General features: G+C 45.8%; 2 protein-coding genes across 3 annotated transcripts in view; one reads left to right on the top strand and one right to left on the bottom strand.

Moving 5' to 3' along the window:
- The first annotated feature begins 1,004 nt into the window (after window positions 1-1,004).
- LOC112407244 (probable E3 ubiquitin-protein ligase makorin-2) lies at window positions 1,005-10,375 on the top strand. The gene is made up of 3 exons (XM_024756439.1): window positions 1,005-1,335; window positions 9,373-9,517; window positions 9,697-10,375. The coding sequence occupies exons 1-3, from the start codon at window positions 1,331-1,333 to the stop codon at window positions 9,832-9,834; spliced, it is 288 nt and encodes a 95-aa protein (XP_024612207.1). The 5' UTR covers window positions 1,005-1,330; the 3' UTR covers window positions 9,835-10,375.
- A 585-nt stretch (window positions 10,376-10,960) lies between these two features.
- RAF1 (Raf-1 proto-oncogene, serine/threonine kinase) overlaps window positions 10,961-22,033 on the bottom strand; it is a 72,003-nt gene continuing 60,930 nt past the window's right edge. For both annotated transcript variants that reach the window (XM_024756437.1, XM_024756438.1), the window contains 7 exons: window positions 16,544-16,628; window positions 15,581-15,757; window positions 14,231-14,277; window positions 12,960-13,078; window positions 12,436-12,567; window positions 12,166-12,300; window positions 10,961-11,937 (listed from right to left, as the gene is read on the bottom strand). In XM_024756437.1, coding sequence (XP_024612205.1) covers window positions 11,794-11,937; window positions 12,166-12,300; window positions 12,436-12,567; window positions 12,960-13,078; window positions 14,231-14,277; window positions 15,581-15,757; window positions 16,544-16,628 — 839 coding nt within the window. In that variant the 3' untranslated portion in view covers window positions 10,961-11,793. The remainder of the gene's footprint in view (window positions 11,938-12,165; window positions 12,301-12,435; window positions 12,568-12,959; window positions 13,079-14,230; window positions 14,278-15,580; window positions 15,758-16,543; window positions 16,629-22,033) is intronic.

Raw genomic sequence — 22,033 nt, 5'->3', positions numbered from 1 at the left:
CAAAAAAAAAAAAAAAAAAAAAAAAGTACAATTCAGGTTTTTTTTTAAATATATATATATTCTTAGTTGTGCAGCTGTTGTTACTATAGCCTAATTTTAGAACATTTTCATCATCTTAAAAAGAAACCTCTGCCTACAGTCACTGCCTGTTCATCCCTCTTTCCAGCCCCTGGCAACCACTGATCTCCTCTTTCTCTATGAATTTACCTGTTCTGGACATTTCATATAAATGGAATCATACGATATTGTGCCCTTTGTGTCTGGCTTCTTTCACTCAGCATGTTTTCAGAGTTCACCCATATTGTAGCATGGATCAGTACTCCATTCTTTTTTTTTTTCTTTCGGTACGCGGGCCTCTCACCGCTGTGGCCTCTCCCGTTGCGGAGCACAGGCTCTGGACGCGCAGGCTCAGCAGCCATGGCTCACGGGCCCAGCCGCTCCGCGGCATGTGGGATCTTCCCGGACCGGGGCACGAACCCGTGTCCCCTGCATCGGCAGGCGGACTCTCAACCACTGCGCCACCAGGGAAGCCCCTCCATTCTTTTTTAGTGATTATAAATAATATTCCGTTGTATGGCTAGACCACATTTTGTTTATGCATTCATCAGTTGATGGACATTTGGGTTGTTTCCACCTTTTGGCTATTATGGCTAGTGTGCCTATGAACATTTGTGTATTTGTTTGAATACTATTTTCAGAACTTTTGGGTATACCCTTAGGAGTGGAGTTGCTGGGCATATGGGAACTCTGTGTTTAACATTTTGAGAAACTGCCAGACTGCCATCCATAGTGGCTGGACCATTTTACGTCCCCGTCAGCAACATAGGAGGATTCGTTTCTCCGCATTCTTGCCAGCACTTAGTTGGTCTTGATTTCTGATGTTAGCCATCCTTGCAGGTGTGAAGTGATACCTTAGTGTGGTTTTGATTTGCATTTCCCTGATAACTAATGGTACTGAACATCTTTTTCTGTGTTTATTGGCCATTTTGGAGAAATGCCTACTCAAATCCTTTCCCCATTTTAAAATTAGGTTGTCTTTTTTATTGTTGAGAAGAACACGTTTCAACAGTAAATTAGGTTAGAGGACTGCGTTTGTACCTTTTAGAATTCCGGGGTGGGAAAAACACCTGGAGCGGTCATGCATTTGAGCACAAGGTTTAGTGGTGGAGTATGCACAGGATTTGTAACTGAATCTCTCCCTTACTAACCTGATTCTTACTTCAGGTCTTGTCCGGAGTGCCGTGTGATATCAGAGTTTGTAATTCCAAGTGTGTATTGGGTAGAAGATCAGAATAAAAAGAACGAGTTGATTGAAGCTTTCAAACAGGGAATGGGGTAAGTGCTCTGCGCTCAAGCGTGATCTGGTGGGGGCCTGGCTCTTGTTTCCATCTTTGCTTCATGCAGGGCCTGCCCTGTGGGGAGGCCACTCAGTGTCTTTTCTCTTGGGCAGCATGCTGGGCTCTGGGGACACACAGATGAGCAAGCATGGCTGTGGTGAAGTGGACTTGCTTAACGGTTTTGTTTTGTTTGTTTTTTTGCTTTTTATAAATTTATTTATTTTTGGCTGTGTTGGGTCTTCGTTTCTGTGCGAGGGCTTTCTCCAGTTACGGCGAGCGGGGGCCACTCTTCATCGCGGTGCGCAGGCCTCTCTCTCACTGTCGCGGCCTCTCCCGTTGCGGAGCACAGGCTCCAGACGCGCAGGCTCAGTAGGTGTGGTTCACGGGCCTAGTTGCTCCGCGGCATGTGGGATCTTCCCAGACCAGGGCTCGAACCCATGTCCCCTGCATTGGCAGGCAGATTCCCAACCACTGCGCCACCAGGGAAGCCCTGCTAAACGGTTTTTAAGCTGAGCAGTGTCCCTTAGAAATCCTGCTTGTAGTGCTAAGATAGCCTTTTTATCTCTGATCATTCGTTCAACAAATAGAGATGAAAAATCTGTCTGATAGGCCTTTTCTAGTTGCTGGAGATACAGCATTAAACAAACTAGACAAAAATCCCAGCCCTCACACAGTTCACATTCTACTGAAGGAAAAAAATAAGAATAATAAGAAACAAACAAGAAAATAGGAAAATGTTTATTATATGGTGGGGCTAAGGAGTGAAATAAGCCTGGGAATGGGGATAGGAAATGAGGGGATTGCAGTTTCCATGCTGGAGCCCAGAGGACACCTCGGTAAGGCGACCTGTGAGCAGAGATCTTGAGGAGGCAAGGCGGCGAGCCATGTCCATGTGACTGAGAAGAGCGCTCAGAGGGACGGCGCTGTCACTGCAGAGAAAGCTCTGAGGCTGGAGCGTGTCTGCCTTGTTCGGAACAGCAAGGCGGAGCTGCAGGAGAGAAGCAGGTGGGGAGAACACTGGAGACGAGGACAGGGGGAGTGGGGTGAATTGTGTCGGGCTCTGTACGTCATTGGATAGACTAGCTTTTTTATTCTGGCTGAGGTGGACAGCCGTCATACGATTTTGACCAGAGGAGTGACATGATATGATATATTCTGAAAGGATCACTGTGGCTGAACCACTGAGAATATATTGAAAGAGGAGGCAAAAGTGGAAATGGGGAGACCAGTCAGGCTGTTACAACAGTCCAGGCGAGATGTGGCAGGGCTTGGACCAGGGTAGGAGGCATGGAGGTGATGGCAAGTGGTCAGATTCTGGACCTGTTTAGAAGAACTGGGATGGATTTGCTGATGCATTGAATATGGCGGAGGATTCAGATTTCACTTCCAGTGTTAACCACTTGTCATTTCTTTGCTGCACTTCTATCTTTGTTGGCCAGTTTCCTCTTTCAGTTATCCGTTTTTGTAAAATGTCTTGTGGATGTATCACTGGGCAACAAGGAGGCAACACAGCTCCACTGAATAACAGATGCACAGTGACCAGTCACCCACAGACTTGGGAGGAGAGTTAAGGTGGTCAGTCACTGACCATGGCGCACGTGTGCTGTTCGTATGGTGGTTTGGACTGAAGAGCTGACAGTGTGTGCTTCACATGGTCACTCACAGTTGTGTGTTGTGGTGACAGAAATTTGAACTGTGTTGCTGGGGGACCAGTGGCACTTAACGAAACCATGGTGGATTCATTTCCTGTGGCTGCTGTAACATTACCACAGACTGGGTGCTCAAACACCAGACATCTGTTCTTTCACACTTGTGGAGGCTGGAAGTCCAATATCCAGGTGTGGGCAAGGGTGGCTCCTCCTGGAGGCTCTGAGGGAGAATTTGTTCCAGGCCCCTCTCCTGGCTTCTGGGCGCAGCGTAACTCCAGTCTCTGCCTTTGTCTGCTCTGTGTCTCTCTCTCCCCTCTGACTCGTGTAAGGGTCTCTCGTAAGACCCTCCCATTAATCCAGGATGATCTCATCTTGAGATCCTTAACTCCATCAGCAAAGATCCTTTCTCCAAATAGAGTCACATTCACAGGTAGCAGGGCTTAGGATTTTGAGCTGTCTTTTGGGGGCCGCTATTCAACTCACCGTACATGGTGTATCAGTCTGTTCCAGATTAACAGCAGACTGGGTGGCTTATAAACAGCAGGCATTTATTTCTCACAGATCTGGAGGCTAGGAAGTCCAAGATCAAGGTGCCAGCATGGTCGGGTTCTAGTGAGGACCAGCGTCCTCTCACTGCGTCCTCACATGGTGGAAGGGGTGAAGGAGCTCACCGGCTCTCTTACAAGAACACTAATGCCATTGGTGAGGGCTTCACCCTCATGACTTAATCACCTGTCTCCTAATTCTATCCCACTGGACATTAGGATTTCAGTATATGAATATTAGGGGGATCCAAACATTCAGACCATAGCACATGACCAGAACCTTGCAAAGCAAGGGCTGCCTGTTTACCCGGGTTGTTCTGTGCCCCTGCTGATGGATACCTCTGCTGTTTCTGCTGTGTTAGCTATTTTGAATATTGTTTAGAATTCATTTTAACTTGCATCTTTTTAGCTTATCTCTTTTTTTTTAAATGGTTTTTTCTTGGGATTACAATATACTCCTAATATTTTAGTCAGAATTAATGTTCCTGCTGCCTTATATAATATGCAGTTACTTCCTCATTACCATCTTTGTGCTACAGATATAATGCATATCATACATTATTAGAACTGCACAAGGTAATAATTTTTTATTATTTAGGTATAATTGACAAAATTATGAGGTACTTTAAAGTGTACCTCATGGTAACTGGATCTACATTGTGAAAGGAGCCCCCGTCTAGCTAATTAACGCATCCATTGCCTCACAGTTTTCTTTTCTACCGTCTTAGCAATAGTGTTGTCAACCAGAGTCAGTGTTTTATCTTTATTCATCTTAATAGGTGATAGTCTGCACCCTTTCACCAACCTCTCCCTATTTTCCCTGCACCCTTGCCTCTTGCAACCACTTTTCTACTGTTTCTATGAGGTTTTTTTTTTTAGATTCCCACATAAAAGTGATGCCATCCAGTATTTGTCTTTCTCTGACTTATTTCACTTAGCATAATGCCCTCAAGGTCCATCCATGTTGTCACAAGTGGCAGGATTTCCTTCTTTCTTGTGGCTGAATAATATTCCATTTTGTGTGTGTGTGTATATACACACAGTCACATACCACATATTCTTTATCCATTCATCTGTTAAACAACTTTTTATATGCTGGATATCGTGAATAATGCTGCAGTGAACATGGGGGTGCAGGTATCTCTTCTAACAGGTGTAAGGTGATATCTAATTGTGGTTTTGATTTGCATTTCCCTGATGATTAGTGAGATTGAGCATCTTTTTATGTGCCTGATGGCCAATTTGTGTGTCTTCTTTGAAAAACTGTCTCTTCAGTTCCTCTGCCCATTGAATCTGATTGGTTTTTTTTTTGCTACTGAGTTGTATGAGTTCTTTGTACATTTTGGATATTCACCCCTTATCAGATAGGTGACTTGCACATATTTTCTCCCATTCAGTAGGTTGTCTTTTCATTTTGTGATGGTTTCCTTTGTTCTGCAGAAGCTTTTTAGTTTCATGTGGTCCCTCTTGTTTAATTTTGCTTTTGTTGCCTTTGCTCTCAGTGTTAAATCCAAAAAATCATCTCCAAGACAGATGTCAGGGAGCTTGTTGCCTATGCTTTCATGTCTTACATTCAAGCCTTTAATCCACTTTGAGTTAATTTTTATGGTACAAGATTGTGGTCCAGTTTCATACTTTTGCATGTGGCTGTCCAGTTTTCCCAGCACCATTTTTTTTTTTTTTTTTTTTTTTCCAGCACCATTTTTTGAAGAGACTGTCCTTTCCTCATTGCATATTCTTGGCTCCTTTGTTGTAAATTAATTGACCATATATGAACAGGTTTATTTATGGGCTTTCTATGGTGTTCTATTGATCCGTCTGGTTCAGTACCATACTGTTTTGATCACTATAGCTTTGTAAACTAATTTGAAATCAGGACGTGCAGTGCCTCCAACTTTGTTCTTCTTAGGATTGCTTTAGCTGTTCAGGACTTTGTGGGTCTGTACAAATTTTAGGATTGTTTTTTCTATTTCTGTGAAAAATGCCATTGGAATTTTGGTAGAGATTGCTTGCTTTGGGTGGTATGGACATTTTAACAGAATTCTTCTAATCCGTATGCATGGAGTATCTTCCCATTTATATGTTGTCTTTGATTTCATTCATCAGTGTCTTGCAGTTTTCAGGTGTATGACTCTTTAACCTCCTTGGTGTTTCTAGGTATTTTATTCTTTTTGATGCAGTTGTAAATGGTATTGTTTTAATTTCTCTTTCTGATGATACTTCATTGGTAGTATATGAAAAAACAACTGATTTTTGGATATTGATTTTGTATCCTGCAACTTTACTATAATGTATGGGATGTAATATTTACATGCATTAGAACCTCACAAGGTAATAACTTTTGCCTTAAAACTTGTCAGATATATAATATTTCCAGTGCTCTGTCATTTGGTATGTAATTCGTTCCAATTGATACAGTTGCCCTTCAGCCTCAAGAACTGCCTTTAACATTTTTGCTGATCTGCTGGTGATGAGTTTGAAGGTTTTCTTTTTATCAGAAATGGGTTTTTTTTCCCCCATTCTTGAAAGATATTTTCATTGAATTTATTGGTCTAATTGGTCTTATTCACATGTTTGCCGCCTTTTTCAATGAGTAAAATTCTGAGATGATAGTTTGGGGTTTTCCCTTCTCTTCTTTCAGCACTTTGCAAATGTCGTTCCACTGTATAATCTGGCCTCTGTAGTTTCTGATAAGTCATGTGTGATTCAGATTGTAGTATGTCATTTTTCTGGGTCTTTATCCTGGTTTTCAGCAGTTTGATACTTTGCCTAGGAGTGATTTTTTTCATATTTTACTGCTTGTTTTTCTCTGAATTTGTAAGTTTATATTATTCACCAAATTTAGAGAAATTCTGGCCATTGTTTCATCACATTTTTTACTACACTGCTTTTCTTCTGGGATTCTAATTACAGGTGATAGACTTTTTTATATTGTCCTATAAGTTTCAGGCTCTGTTCTTTTTTTTTTTGTCCAGTCTTCTTTCCTCTCTGCTCATGTTCTTGAACACATGTATAGTAGCTGATTTGAAATCCTTGTTATCTTGAAGTTAGACTCTGTTGATTGTCCTTTAAGAATGGGTCACATTTTACTGATTCTTCATTGAGTTGAGTCATTTTGGATTGTAACCTAGACACTGTAAATCTGACCTTGTAGAGACTCTGGATTCTGTTAGGTTCATTTATAAAACGTTAATGTTTTTGTTTTAATAGGCAGAGAAATTGTTTTGACTCAAACTCTTGGGCAGCAGTTCAAATCTCAGTTCAGTTTTTTTATCCTTAGCTGAGTTGCCTTGAGCCTGCTGCATTGATGTGTGGGTTAGGGACTGGCCTGGGATTTGGGAGGGAGGACTTAGTATGCAGTATTTGGATGGGTCCCTCTCAGGCCCTTTTCTTTGGGGGACTGTTTCCTCTCTTCCAGTGGTTGATTTCCCCCAACTCTTTTTGTTCTTCAGCCCAGAAAGACTTGATTTTTCCACTGGAGTTTTAGCCACCCCACGTAGATACTTGCCTGGAGCCTGCTCTAGGTTAAGTGCTATTTTTTCTTAAAAAGATAACTCAGTCTCTTGCCATTCCATTCTTCCAGGTGTCTAATCTCTTGAAGAATCCTACTTCTGTTCACTCTCCAGTGCCTTCAGGTCTTTTAAGAGTGTCTGCATTTCTAGTTCATCTGCAGGAAGGGTACTAAAAGCGAAACTGTATATTATCTTTTTAAATAGTTCCTTTAAGTTGCATATTGATTACTAAAGGCTTGATATCTTCTTGTTTTACCATTTTTACCTCCTGCGATGTTCTTGTGTGTCCACCAGAGGGCAGGAGTGGCAAGGCAGAGGGGTCCAGCCTGCAGAAAGGAGCTCTGCTGCAGTTCTCCGAAAAGTCACGTTATTGCTGTTTGGGTCTTCCTGGCCTTGCTTTCTGTTGATGACAGTGTTTTCATGCATTCTACAGACATTTACTGAGCTGCAGGCCAGGTTCCCTCAAGCTAAACACCAATGTGGGATATAGAGTAAAAATCAGTCATGGGAGATTACAGAAGGACAATTATGATACAGGTTATCTGGTGACAGATTCATCATGAGAGGCCGGAGCCAGATGTCACAATAGAGAAGGCACTGGGATCCACCTGGGAGTGTCAGGGAAAGCAGGATGGGAATGGGACCCTGAGCCCTGAAGCATGAATAGTTCGTGTGTCGGGGTTGGGGGCTGGGATGGCAGATGCGATGACATGGATGCAGAATGGTGCAGATTTTGTGTTTGGGGAGCAGTGGGCGTGGTCCCTGGGGTTGAAAGAAGTGTATCGAAGGATGTGGAACCTACAGGGACACAGGCACAAGTCTGAAGGGGCCTTGAGTGGTCTTTAAGAACAGGACGACAAGGGACACACTGTTTGGGGAAGCTCCTCTGAGGTGTGTGAAGAGAGTAGAACCTGGTGAGAAGGCCAGTTGAGACTGGACCACAGCAGGCAGGCAGGCAACAGAGGATGGTGCCCCGAACGCGTCAACGGTGTGGGAACCGAGAAGATGGTCGACTGGGGAGGTGCTTTGTAGGCAGAAGTCACAATTGGATGTGGGCGCTGAGAACAGAGATGGAGTAGGAGTGATCTGGAGGCTTATGTCCCTGGTAACCAGATAAGGCTGGGGGCTGGGGGAGGGGGGCGATCATTTTGGGGTGGGGACCAGAGAATAATGTTTTGAACCTGACGAGTTTGTTAAAGCCAGCGTCCCGCAGACCCTGTTAAGAACTTGCCACTTGAGCGGTCATTTGAAGATCTGCTCAGAACCTTGGGGACAGTGGGCCATGATGGCGTCTGGTCCACAGACTTCTGCTCAAATCCACTCCCCGGTCACCTGTGCTTGAGTCAGACCTGGTGGAAATGGACAGCTCCTGGGGAGCTTTTCTTTGTGCTGCTCTGAGGCCTGCCTCAGGGGCTTTCACCACTGTCTCTGCCGTTGTCCCCTCGTCTGAGAAAACAGGGAACACTGACATCAAGAAGGTCCCTTCCTTGTCTGCCACCGCCACGTACCACGTACCCCATCCCCGCAGCAGCCTGCCCTTTCTGCTGGGATTTGGCTTCATTTCTGCACCTTCCCCGCTCTTCTGGCTTCTCGGGCATCTCTTCCTCTGCAACGTGGGATCACTTATGATTACATAAGCCAAATTTCATTTCAGCGAGAAGGAATGGGAGTTGTCTGTTTGGTTCTGAGTTTCCTCAGGAGCAGGGGTTCGTAACATAGGGGTCTGTAGCTAGAAACTGAAGATGGGGGGGAAATCTTTTTTAACTTTCTGGTAACTGTGTTTTGTAGACCTGTGTGTCTTCTTTTATGCATTTAAAAACATTGTTCCGAGAAGGGTTCTGTAGCACATAGAGTTACGAAGCCCTGCTCTGGAGGGTGGGGAACAAGGAAGATTGGAATGAGACTTGTAACTTTAGGCAGCTGCTAAAGCCTGCTGCTTTCCCTGTGACTCCTAAGTGAAGGCTTCCTGTGGTCACCTTGGCGTCACTGCTGGCCAGGAGGAAGGAGAACTTTCCTGGGTGAACCTCCTGTTGGGACTTTGAGCTGAGGCAAGTAGCCCAGCTTCAGAACCTTGGCGCCCAGACAGCTGGCCCAGAGGACTGCTCAGGCCTACCTGCCCCTGGAGGCCTTTGGAGCACTGCAGGCTCAAAACACAGTGGGGGCCCCGTGGCAGCATATCGTGGAGCAGGCACCGTCCAGCTTGGAAATCGGCATCTGGCCCCTCCGACCTGAGGCTGACCTGGCTCTGACAGGGATGGAGGAAGACAGTGGTTCACCTGCGCCCCAGATCTTCCCACTGTTCTTCTGATCCTTTCTTTCTGCTTTTCAGAAAAAAAGCTTGTAAATACTTTGAGCAAGGCAAAGGGACCTGCCCATTTGGAAGCAAATGCCTTTACCGCCATGCTTACCCTGATGGGCGGCTAGCAGAACCAGAGAAACCTCGGAAACAGCTCAGTTCTGAAGGCACCGTGAGGGTAAGGACTTCGCCATCTCTAGTCAGGAACACCCACCTGTAGGCATTTCCGGGGACTGCTCCTGGCCCCTCCTCGTAGCTTTGGCAGAAGGGCATGTGGTAGGCAAACAGAATAGAAGCTACTCAGCTTTCACGTTGCCTTTAGCAATAACCAAGCATGTTTGCTGGCTGGTTTTGCAGTTCTTTAATTCGGTGCGGCTCTGGGATTTCATTGAGAACCGAGAAAGCCAGCATGTCCACAACACTGAAGACGTCGACATGACAGAGCTTGGGGACCTCTTCATGCACCTCTCCGGAGTGGAGTCATCAGAACCCTGAAGAGTAGGTGGTCGCCCTGCGTCTTCGGCTCCACCAGCCGAGGCTTCCCCAAGCCAGGGTGTGCAGAGCTTCCTTCACGGCAGCCTGGGGTGGCGTGTCACTTGAATTTGAGTGGGGTTGTATTTAATCTTGGTCTCATCCACTCCATTATTACAGCCATGGGAAGAGTGAGGATATAAAATAACCTGAACACATATATGGAATTGCTGCTTCCCTAGTTGCTGTTTATGTTAGTTGCACCTCAAACTCCTCAGGGGGGCCAGCTGACCAGCCAGCGTTTTCACTGATTGATTCAGACCAGCCTGGCTCCCGTCCTCGAGGACCGTGCGCTGCCCCTAAAGCAGCAGATTCATTTATCTTACCAAAGGATTCCTGTGTGGTGAACCTCCCTAGTATACTGAAATAGTGTGGGCAACACTGGATTTGTATTTGCTTTTCAAAAACCAAGTGAGCGCTGCACACCTCAGCACAAAACTCGACTTAGGGCTCTGCAGTGTCCCAAATCAGGGGAGAAGTCTTGTTGCAGGACGTTCAGCAGACAGGTATATGGGGGGGGGGGGGCTCTTGAAGTAACAGGAAGCAGAAATATGGCCCCTCTTTTCCGGTTTGTGGTAGGGTAGGGTCACAATCGGAGTAATCTTGCACACGTGCCTCCAGGGAAACTCTCACCTGCTGGCTTGTGCCCCGAGGGTTCATGTATGTTCTTATCTGTAAAACCTGGCTTTGATTTTAAATTTTATAAAAACAGCACCCAAGAACAGTTTCTGGTTCTTATCTAGCGGTGGTCCTGAAGAGAGTACAAGTCTTCTGTCATCAGTAGTGATTTTAATTGAAGGAGCATAACCTTGTGAATCAGAACACAATCCAAGCCTAAATTATCTATTTTTATAGACAGCTGTAGACACCAAATGTTTTATAAATGCATTAAAGAAGAAAGTCTCCTCTTTACCTGAGTTTGGAGTTCTTTAAGTAAGTAAGTAAGTGAAGGGTGACAAAGGCTGAATTCAATTCCCAGCAGAGGCTCTGGGCCCATTTCCTGTTTCTTGACTTCTGCTCCCAAAGGCATGAACAAAATGGAGTTCAAGCTGTGAGCTCAGGATTACTTTAAAAGGAGGAAACAGCCATTAAACCCTACATTTAATTTATTTTATTAAAATAACAAATTGAATAACTGTATTTTGTCAGGCGCAATAAAAACAAAATTAAACCCAAGAAAACCTGTGTTCCTGGCTTCCTTGATACGATGTGATGTAGGGACAAGGCTGGCGGGGCAGGGGTGGGGGGGCCCGCCCCCGCCCCATAGGGGCAGCTCCTGGAAGACAAATTCAGCACAATGGAAGACTGCTCCCTGAGAGGGCGGAGACTGGGAGGGGCAGGCCAAGCACCTCTTCTGGAAAACCATCCCAAAGCACTAGAGACCTTCAAGAAAAGGCAGTGTCCCCAAAGTCAAGTCCATAGTACCAAAGCAGGCTCCTCCAGACTGCCATGGTCTCGACAGTCCTGGGCTGTTTGGTGCATTATGTGCAAAAACTACCTGTTTGGTGCCACACCACGTATCTCTGAAGAGAAGTCCTGTGATTAGCGTTCCTCGTAGGAGCTGATTTCCAAAATCCACATGTCCCCACGTCACGGCTGGTTTGCCTGCTACCTGCATTTCCCCTCTGAGTGCTTTTTCTTGCCCTAAAAATACTCGAACAGATGGCAGCCACCGGTGCATCTGAAGGAGGCTCAGCTCATGAGCACAGGGGTTGTGGGGGAGCAGGACAAACCAACACTGCAAATGGCTTCCTCCTCCCAGGGCCAGAGGGGTAGAAAAGGCAACGTGAAGTTAAGGCCCTGTGAGTGGTCTAGAAGGTCCTTAGCAGCAGCTTCTCTAAAAACGAGCTCTGTCCCCACAGAAAGGTGATGCCTGCTGACTTCCCTTCCCACCTGGTGGCCTGAGTGCAGGTGCAGAGTCAACTAGAAGACAGGCAATCTAGGGGATGTGGTCAGCGTGCAGGCATTGATGTCCTCGGTATGGGCCGCCCGGTGCAGGGATGGCTCAGAAGCGCTCCGGTTGATTTTCGGTAGAGAGTGTTGGAGCAGCTCAATGGAAGACAGGATCTGAAACAAGGCCATAAAATGCTCTCATGGCAGGGGACAGGGCATTCTGCAGCAGCAGCTCTCAATCTGGGCCAAAGACACAGGCTGTTCTCCCCACCCCCACCTGCATCATCTTGTGCAGAACACAAGTCCCTCCCTATACAACAAACAGCAAGAAGCTTCTCTCCTTGTTTGTATCACTAAGAACTCCTGCTTTAATCAGTTCTAGCACCTTGAGCCAAGTCTTACCTGGGGAAAAAGAGGCCTCTCTTCCTTAACTTTCTTCACACAGTCGGCTACCAGCCTCTTCATTGCTTTGGGGCAGTTCTTGTACAGCTTACTAAGGTCTGGGGAGGCGTACCCTCGGCCTACCATGAAGATGATCTAAGGGAGAGAAAGCAGTTGAGGGAACAGGTGGATGAACAACAGTGAAAGCAGCACCTTCCACCCTGTGTTGCTCAGACGGGCAGAGCCCGGGGGCTTCCACGGCGAGCAGGTCGTTGAGCACCAGTGACGCACCTGATCGCGGTTGCTGATGTGGGAGTAGGGCAGCTCCCCCGTCATAAGCTCGTATAGCACGATGCCGTAAGAGTAGACGTCAGACTGGAAGCTGAACGGGTTATTGTCCTGCATTCGAATCACCTCTGGGGCCTACGGGGACAAAGTGCATCTGTCACCATCTGTGCCCCACAGATGTGCAGGAGCCAGGCTGTCCCTTGGGCTGGGTATGAAAGTCCCCGCCTCAGCCCTGCTGTAGCTCTTTCCCAAAAGGCTCCCACTCTCAGGCTCAAAGGAGCTCAGGAATCCTGTCTCTGAGATCCAGCACTCCCCATCACCTAACTCCCCCCAAGCTGTGCTTCAGCACTTCCTCATTGCCAGCTTCCTCCAGGAAACCCAAATTTGCCCAGGGGCTGCCAACACTACACAGGTGTCACCGAGGTGGTCGGGAAATGTAGAGAAATGCCTGAAGCCTGCATACAGACCTCCCATCACATCACCCCTCCTGGCCCTGCACCCTGCTAGAGGGAGCCCAGCCGCCTCACCATCCACAAGATGGAGCCGGTGGGTTGTTCAACCTGCTGAGAACCACTCCAGCGCGACTTCACTGTTGCCAAACCAAAGTCTCCAATTTTCACCGTCAGGCCTTCATGGAGAAATATATCTCAATGCCTGTTAAGGACTGTGGTTTTAAAAGAATGGTCAAGTTACTTTTGAAAAACTTCCCCAAGTTCTTAACTAGCACCATCTCTCGGCCTCCCATCCGCCCCAGCCTTCTCTGCACTTGATTTGCTAGTGCTTTAGAACGCGGCTCCTTCCAGGAGGTGCTCCGGGCACCAGATTCTCTGGCTCCAGCCGCAACAAGCCAGTTTGCCCCCCACTGCTGCTGCTGCCTCCATTTACACACCTAGGAGCCGGGTCTCTGGCCTTGTGACATTGCCACATAACGTAGGTGCCTTTACGCCCCAAGACTCTGAGCATGGCCTGCATCCTGCCCTCCAATGGCTAACGGAAACACCCTGAGTCCTGAATGCTGTCTGCCTGAAGGCATTTCTCACAGGATAGGTACCACTTGGTGACTTCGAAATCAAAACCAAACACCTCAGTTCTGAGTAAAGAAGCCAGGCAGTTTAAGGCCGACCTGTGTGATCTGCTGATGCCCAGTAGTTCATACCTCCTTAAAATCGGTGGTGTCTGCCTTCATGGTATAATATGTTGGTCCCCAAAAACCCACCACTAAAAGGTATCCTGTGTCTCAGACCCATGCCCAAAATAGGCCACATCCCATCATGCGAGCCAGCACAACTGCTGTGCCTCTCACTGGCCAAGAAGCAAGTGTAGCTGTAGTGCCGCACTCCTTCAAAGAGAAAGGCTGGTGGAGGGGGCAGATGTAAAACTGTTACATTTCACACTCTACAGCAAGAAAGACACCTTTACTCCTTCCCCTTCTGTAAAAGCACGTTATGTCTTGGAAAGGGTTGATTCCAACAGTAATCTCTGAGGAAACCATTTCTGTGCATTCAAGAAACAATTTTAAGTAGTAATTTTTAAAATCTTGCAACTTTTGGCTTGCAGCTACTGTCTGACCAGATATACAGTCCACAAACTAGAAGTAAGCATAAAAGACAAAAGGCCCATTCTCCCAAGTTAAATTTAGTAATAAAGAGCATTTAAAAATTGGCCTGTTTCAAGCATAACCCAAACGGTATCTCAACTTTCATGGAACTCTTTCCAGAGTCACTTTTGCTGAGGTAAACTTTAAAAGTGTCCTAAGTTTAGAACTGAGCAGTCAGATGAAACTACCACCAAAGGATACTGTTGGATTTCATGTCTCTGTGGATGATGTTCTTTGCATGCAAGTAGCTGTGAAGGGAAAATAAGTCTATTAAAACCAGTTTGAGAGATATTGGTAGAAAGCAGCTTCAAGTTACATCTAAGAAGTAAACCACTTGAAGGCCTGACTCCTAGCTGAGAAGTCACTTTCGGGGATTGGCCCTGCACTGGTTCAGCCTGGTCCACGTCAGGACTTATAACCTGAAAGTGAGGCCACAGCACAAACAGGGAAGGTCTTCTTTCAGCATCAGTTTTATTCAAAAAGTAATTCCAACAACCCAAATATCCATCAACTGATGAACAAATAAAACGCTGTATACAATGGGATATTCTTCAGCCATAGAAAGGAATGGAATACTGATACACACTACAACATGGATGAATCTCTCAAAAACACGCCAAGTGAAACAAGCCAGACACAAAAGACTTCATCTAGTATCTTGAAAATCTTCTAAAGTTAGTGGTGATGGTTTACACCTCCGTGAATATACTAAAAAAACTGAATTGTACACTTTAAAGGGGTGAATTTTAAAAGTGAATTTCATCTCTAAAAAATAACTGACTAGTCATTTCTGGAAATGTACACAATGCAAATTACATATGAATTTTAAAAATACAACATGAGATTTTATAAACCACTTGCAAGCACAGCTTTAGTTAAGCTCCTAGTTGTCGGGGGGTATGAGGAGTTCCCCCTGCTCCACATTAGGGGTACTTCAAAGGAAAAGTTTGAGAAGCACTGCCCTGGCTTAGCCAAGAATGAAACGCACACGCACACCCCTTTCACAGAGAAATGTGTCAAAGCACAAAGACCCAAAACAATAGTATTTAATGGAGGTGCTATGGATCACCTTAATTTAAGCATTCTCCAAAAGGAAAAATTACACAGAACGTGACACCTGGTCAAACCTTTACGTGGAATAAGCACACCTGATGGGCTATGCCTCAGACACGATGCCCACCAGAAGGTGGCAACCCGCACTGTGTTGAGTTTCCACGGCATGTGGGATCTTCCCGGACCGGGGCACGAACCCATGCCCCCTGCATCGGCAGATGGACTCCCAACCACTGCGTCACCAGGGAAGCCCCTGTCTGGCTGAATTTTAAGGGCGGTTGCTGGAACCTGAATCTGAGCCCTAAGGGGGTAGCCTCAGCTTGGGCAATAAACCTGAATTTCTTGTTCCTTTGGCCCACCACACAGGTTCATTTCCAGCTGTGCAAAAATATCACAGAAGTCACTTAATGGGCTTGGCTTTTCCTAATCTTGGTTCTGATGTAGGGACAAGTTGATCCTTGGACCCCAGATTTTCTACGCGTCAGGCCATTCACTCACTCCATTCCCTGAGCCGTCTGCCGGGCAATGTCAATCAACTGGAACATCTGGAACTTGGTCTCCTGGACGTGCAGGTGTTTATAGAGGCTGCTGCCCTCGCACCACTGGGTCACAATTGCCAGGTTGTCCTTCGTCATGTACCCCATGAAGAGCAGGATGTTCACGTGCCGGGTTTTGCTGGAGAAGGGAGGGGAGGAGAGAGGAAAGGCTCTGAACCTTCCGCTGCTGCAGAACAGGGAGATCTAGTCTGCTTTCCCACTGTCTCCGACCAGATCCTGCATGTTCCTGACACCACCCATGCTTACAGTCCAGGGGCTGGCAAAGCAAACACAGCCGATTGCTGATGAACCAGCTGGTGTTATGAGCGGATAGAGGGGCTGCCGTCACTGCCCTCAGTGCTGGCCTTGATCGTACAGAGGACGTTCTCTTTCATCAGCATATATTCACCAATCTCCCCACAGGGGTCACAAGGACCCCTCATCTATGGAATCCATCATTATTCAGTTTATTCCTACAAGTGTAAACAGTGACTCAAAGACTTCAAAACTGACGGTTTTGAAGTCCAAATTAAGGCAACTTAGCTATAAAGAGTTTTTGTAAATAATGTGAAAACAGAACCCATCTCTCCCTACATCAAAACAAAACCCAGAGATAGAACCTGGGCTGTTCTATCAGCGTAGTGAGCCCAGAGACCTGAGGCAGTGGAAGGGGGTATGCTCATCAAAGGGGGCTCTTCTAAAGGCTTAATAAGCGCATAAGCTGGAAGAAACCTTCCGCTCCTTTTCACTCATGAGGGAGTTGTTTCAACCATAGGACTCCACAGTGAACACTCACCACCAGTCCCAGCCATCAGCCCTCAGAGACAGGTCATGATACCATACAGCCTACTTCCTCTGCGGTGCTTGTACCAGCATCCACGCCCCGTCCCTGCCACACCAAGGGACAGGCCAGCTTTCTACTCACCGAAGGACAGCCACTTCATTCCTGAAGGCCTGGAACTGCTCTGGTGTGGGGTCAACAACCTTTAGAATCTTTACTGCAACGTCTCCTGCAAATTAGTTTACAGTCAGCGCAGTTGAATGATCTTACTTTGTTATTTTTCATGTACACTAGATCTGAAGAAGATATAATTAATCACTTATTCAAAAATCATATACCTACACAGATGGAACAAATACTATGCAAATTTATGAATTATCAAGTAGCTTAAAAAGTTAGATTATACTACTATCCTTAAAATACCGCCCCCACAGGCCTTGAACCAGCTTGGTTTAAACTGTTCCTGTCAAGCCTGGCATCCCCAGCAGTGAGGTCATGTGTGACAGGTCACAGCCTGGGCCTGTGAAGATGACATCAGCAGATGGATATGAATGGCCCAGCAAATACTGAGTCTTCGGGGCCAGGAGGCTGGGGCCCGGAAGCAGGCCAGTTAGTAAACAGTTGATGCTAAACTCAGCAGCCACATTTCAATGAGACCTGAGAAGCTCCCTTGTACAAATTCAAAGACATATATTGAAATTAACCGTCTCGGCCTTCAGTGCCGTTAGAAAGTAATCCTAATGATTAATACTGATTGCTTACTATACCCTGGCACTGTCTGCTCTCACGGGTATTACCTCCTTTAATCCTCGTAGCTGCTCTATGACGTTAATACTGTCGTCCTCATCTTACAAAAGCAACAAACTGAAGTTTAGTTACTTGGCCAAAGTCATACAGCCAAAAGAAAGTGCTGGAGCCAGGATCAGAACCCTAGTCTGACTCCAATACCTGTACTTCTAACTAAAATACTGACTACTGACTGTCAATCACTGTGAGTAAAAACCAGCCTCTTCATGTAACTTCAGAAACATCCAGGGATCAATTCTACTTTACAGGTGCTACCGATTTAGAAGCCACTTTCAGAAGTGTTATGTCATACTTATAATAGTTGTAAAGCTAGTAAATTACCTGAAGCCCCATTAGGACCTCAGCTTTTCATGACAAATAACTTTACTAAATACAATCATCAAACAAAGTAGGAGTTAAGTTCAGTGGCACTTGGAGGTGACTTAGTTCCTCCACAACTGAGCATGTGCCCTTGGCAGCACCCCCCTGCAGCCTGCTGGAGCACTCATTCCACTTTTGGGGAGCACTAAATGGTACAGAGATGGTTCTTACGATAGGTCCCTAACTGTTGCCCTGTGATCTCTGTTTGTATCATCTAAAGCTAAAATCCCCACTTAGCAGCAGCTTCCAAATTGGTTCTTATCCAGTTCACTGGCACATGAACTTACTGAGGGCCCAGGGCTGCCTGGAAGGTGCTGCTGACTTTGGATGGCAGAGCTGCATATGCTATATTCAGAGCTACCTTATAACTAGGAAGATGGAGCTGGTAAACTATGCAGCCCCAACCTCAAGTTCCTTATGACTGAGTAGAGGGACAGGAGTCTTTTGCATAATTGCCTATTCTGGAGCAGTCAGAGCCAAGACAGGATTGGGGTCGGGGGATGACAGAGGAGGGGAATAAATATCTTGGCAGAGAGGATATAGAAAAGTTTTCTGAAGGAAATGCGATATAAGCCAAAGGAAGGGGCTGTTCTAGACTTGGTACACCAGGAACAAAGGTGAGGTAAGGGGGATGAGAGAAACGCCAAGTTGTGTTTGGGAAACTCTAACATAGCATGTGATTTGACACCTGTAGGACAGGAGGGAGGCCAGGGAGGAGGAGTCTGCTACAAGAATGCAGGTGCAATGCAGGCACATTGGTGACAGCAGGGATAAAAAGGAGGAGATGGAGGCAAGAAACCCTGTGAAGGTGAACTGACTCAATGTGGCAGTCAACTGAGAGGAAGGGCCAGGAGATGGCCAGGCAATAGATGGGGGTTTAAAGGGACAGGCTGGAGATAGGTATGCAGAAGAAAGACTTGGGGAGATGCTGGATGGTCCCTCAGAAGGGGCTGCTTCCTAGTTCATGAGCCTAGTTTTGCAAGCCCTTCCCTTTCTCACAGCTTTTCTCTGGGCATGCTCCAGTCGTCGCTGAACTCACCCTCAGCGTCACCCATTTTGGACCTGATCAGTAATGCAACCTCAGACCTCAGATGATCCATCAGCAGCCAAAGCCTGTTCACAGTGACTCGCTCTGACCTGCTGTCAGCTGAACATCCTCCACCTCTAGCCTCTACTTTCTGGACTCGTGAACAAGACTTATTCCTGTTAAAAGTTCATCCTTTCTTTGTTCTATCATCATAGACACTTCAAATCCTCCCATCTTTCTAAATCCAAATTCTATTATCCAAATCTGCATGACACTGCTGTGTAAGTCATCCACAATACCTGAGTCATGCAAGTCACTAATGGGAAGACTGAACAGGGTCAAACTAAAAACAGAGCCCACGGCACCATAGGGATCCAGAGGCCAGGCAGCTCACGGTTAACAGTTATGGTAACAGATTATGTGCACTTTCTTACTGAAACCCAGAGACCATACTCTGCGTTACAGCACACCCTCATTTGTATGTGTACCCTCCAAGGACTGCCATACCAGCGATTCAGTCTGGTAGGAACAATGGGCAAACACCATAGGAAAACCAATTTCAACTCCTATACAAAATGGTTTTCTACTGGTAGGAAATGCCCAGAGCTAGACTGACTTTTCAGGTAACTCATGAGCTCCCTTATCACTCTGGTTTTCAGGACAAGGCTGGGCAAACCTCCTAAAGGTCTTGCACAATCTGAGACCTCCATTTCACCCAAATGATATCCAAAGTCTTTATGGCACCTTATAACCCACACCCCAGACCTCACTGCTATTAGCCTCTCCCTCTCTCATTCTACTAAAGCCATTCAGACCTCCCTGAGTTCCTCCGACAGGCCAGGTGAGTGGCCCATTTTGCATCTGCTGTTGCTGCTTCCCAAATGCCACTTCCTCAGCAGACTCCTCCCTAACCAATCTACTAAAAACTATGAACCAGGCCTGCCACTCTATACCTGCTTTCCTCCATTTTTCTCCTTAGCACTTAGGACACACTATCTCCTTTGCTTTTCTTGGTTATTATGCCCACCAGAATATCAACTCCGTAAGAGAAAGAATTTTTATCTGTTTTGCTCAGGGCTTCATTCCTAGCCCCTAGAAAAATACTTGGCATTAGAAGAATGCTCACGAAACACTGGCTGAAGAAATGAGTGAATTCTAACACACAACTGTCAGCAAGGCAAGTTATGAATTGAAAAGCTGTCTTTGAAGCTCTGGAGTTAGAAGTGGCCACAGCCTCTAGCAGGAATACCGGGGACTTAGTTGCTCAGCAGTCCTCGGCACCAAGCACATCATGACTAAGTCCACCTCTCCAGCATTCCATGCAATAGGCATTCAGCAACACTGCTTAATAACTACATGAAGTACTCATTATTTGTCAAACCAGAACTTCTTACTTTCCCCTTCACAGTAAAGTCAGAGGCAAATGTAGTACAAGCAAGTTAAGATACATGGCTATTGGGTATCATGTTTTTAATAACATATTAATATTATTCATCTACCATTGAAGAGGGAAGAGCTATTATCACTGGTGAATTTCAAATGTTTTTATCCTTTTTTTTTTGCGGTACGCGGGCGTCTCACTGTTGTGGCCTCTCCCATTGCGGAGCACAGGCTCCGGACGCGCAGGCTCAGCGGCCATGGCTCACGGGCCCAGCCGCTCCGCGGCATGTGGGATCTTCCCAGACCGGGGCACGAACCCGTGTCCCCTGCATCGGCAGGCGGACTCTCAACCACTGCCCCCCCAGGGAAGCCCTGTTTTTACCTTTTTAAACACCAATTAATTTCCCTGCTTTAATCATCTGAGATTGTCTAAAACTTATTATACACACCCCTGCTTTCTAGAATGGAAACAGAATGAACACCATTCCTCCACTTCTTATTGACTCAGTCAAAATGACAAACCTCAGCCTTAGGCTGGGCTGGGGATCCCCACAGATGGTTATACCAGGCTGCTGACTTCACACTGTGGCCCAAGAGTGTTCTCAGGTTTGGGGATCTACTCTTGAGGGGGCTGCTGCCTTCTTCTCATGCTGTAAGTGACCTCGCTGCTAACAGTCTGAGAGCTTCAACTGCTATATTCATCTCTTTTAATGTGTTGTTTGTAATTAGCAGAGGCTGCCAAATCAGACCTCAAATTCATGCCCCAAAGGACACTCTGCACTTGGGCCCAAAAGGGTCTCTTCTGTACATAAAGTAAGTGCGCTGATTAGTTCATGGATCTGAGGCCTCCACTTTGGCTGCTTTAAGACCTTTTCTGTTCACAGCCGACAGGCAGAATTGGCGGCGGAGGGGGGGGAATCACCAAAACAGCTGTAATTTTTAATAAATTGAATAAAACGTTCTATTATTTATAGGAATTAGAAAAGCAATGGGGGGGAAAAAAGGAAGCAAATATAGCACAAAATACTCAATCTAGAAATTACGCTTTCCTTGACCCTCTCATATTCCTCTTCATTCACAGACCACGGCTTGCTTTCTGAGGGGCTAAAAGTCCACTGCTCCTCGCCCCTCTGACTTTTGACACTCTTAAGTTAGAAAAAGTAGAATCCTAAAGCATTAGATGTTAGCTACATCCTGACAGTTGTCTTTATAGAAGGAACACTATAGCAGATACATCTCCTTACCATCATCTAAAAGTTCGAGATTGAGACAAAACGGAAGCTCAAGGCAGTACTGTGGCAAATCTAATGCTCTGAAAAACTATGAGCCCCCAAATAAAAGTGCTCAATCAGAGGAAGCTTAAATTTGGGTGCAATTTAAACTGCATGTATTGGCTTTTAGCTGAGGCTTAAAAACGGATAAAAATGATAAAATGCTCCTAATGGAAGCATTAAAAGCAGTGTTTTCTGCTCCACTTCCTGCAATTACTTATAGCCTTCTTGTCTCAGATACAAGCACTCAATCTCACAAAATTGTGTTTTTCTTTTCTAAGGGATCACCAAGACATTTATGACATCTATGTAGAAAATATTCTGCAACAGCATAATTTCTCAGTGACCCAGGAGGCAGGCCAGTAGTATATTAGACGCAATTTTTGAAAGAAAAGGAATCACCCTACATGTATCTACAAACGTTCAGTCCTTTGCCAGTTCCTGCAAAGAACGAGAAATTTGTCAGATGATTAGTTATAAGTGGAAAATCCACAGTGTTTCTCAGTTTTTAACAACTTGAATTTTAATGCTCTAATGTATTTTACGCTCATAACTTTGTCCATTTATGTATAAAGATAAATACGGTGGCATCCAAAGTAGAAACACAGGCATCTAGGCACCCTAGGTTTTGTGTGTGGTTTTGTTGTTGTTTGCTTTATTAAAATCTGAATTTAGAAGAGATGTCTTTTGGGGAACATGTAGCATTTTCCAGAAAAAAGTCTATTTTCTGGCTGACATCCTGAAGCCAGAGGCATTAAAAACCTGACAGAAATGTTAAGTATGCTGACA

This window comes from Neophocaena asiaeorientalis, unplaced genomic scaffold, assembly GCF_003031525.2.
Source record: "Neophocaena asiaeorientalis asiaeorientalis breed wild unplaced genomic scaffold, Neophocaena_asiaeorientalis_V1.1 scaffold392, whole genome shotgun sequence".
Taxonomy (NCBI): Eukaryota; Metazoa; Chordata; class Mammalia; order Artiodactyla; family Phocoenidae; genus Neophocaena; species Neophocaena asiaeorientalis.
The sequence above is the reverse complement of the archived record's forward strand: the minus strand, read 5'-3'. Positions and strand labels throughout refer to the sequence as shown.

Coding starts and splice junctions, on each gene's coding strand:
- LOC112407244 (XM_024756439.1), top strand. Junction 9,518..9,696: donor GTTCTGAAGGCACCGTGAGG/GTAAGGACTTCG, acceptor CTGGTTTTGCAG/TTCTTTAATTCGGTGCGGCT.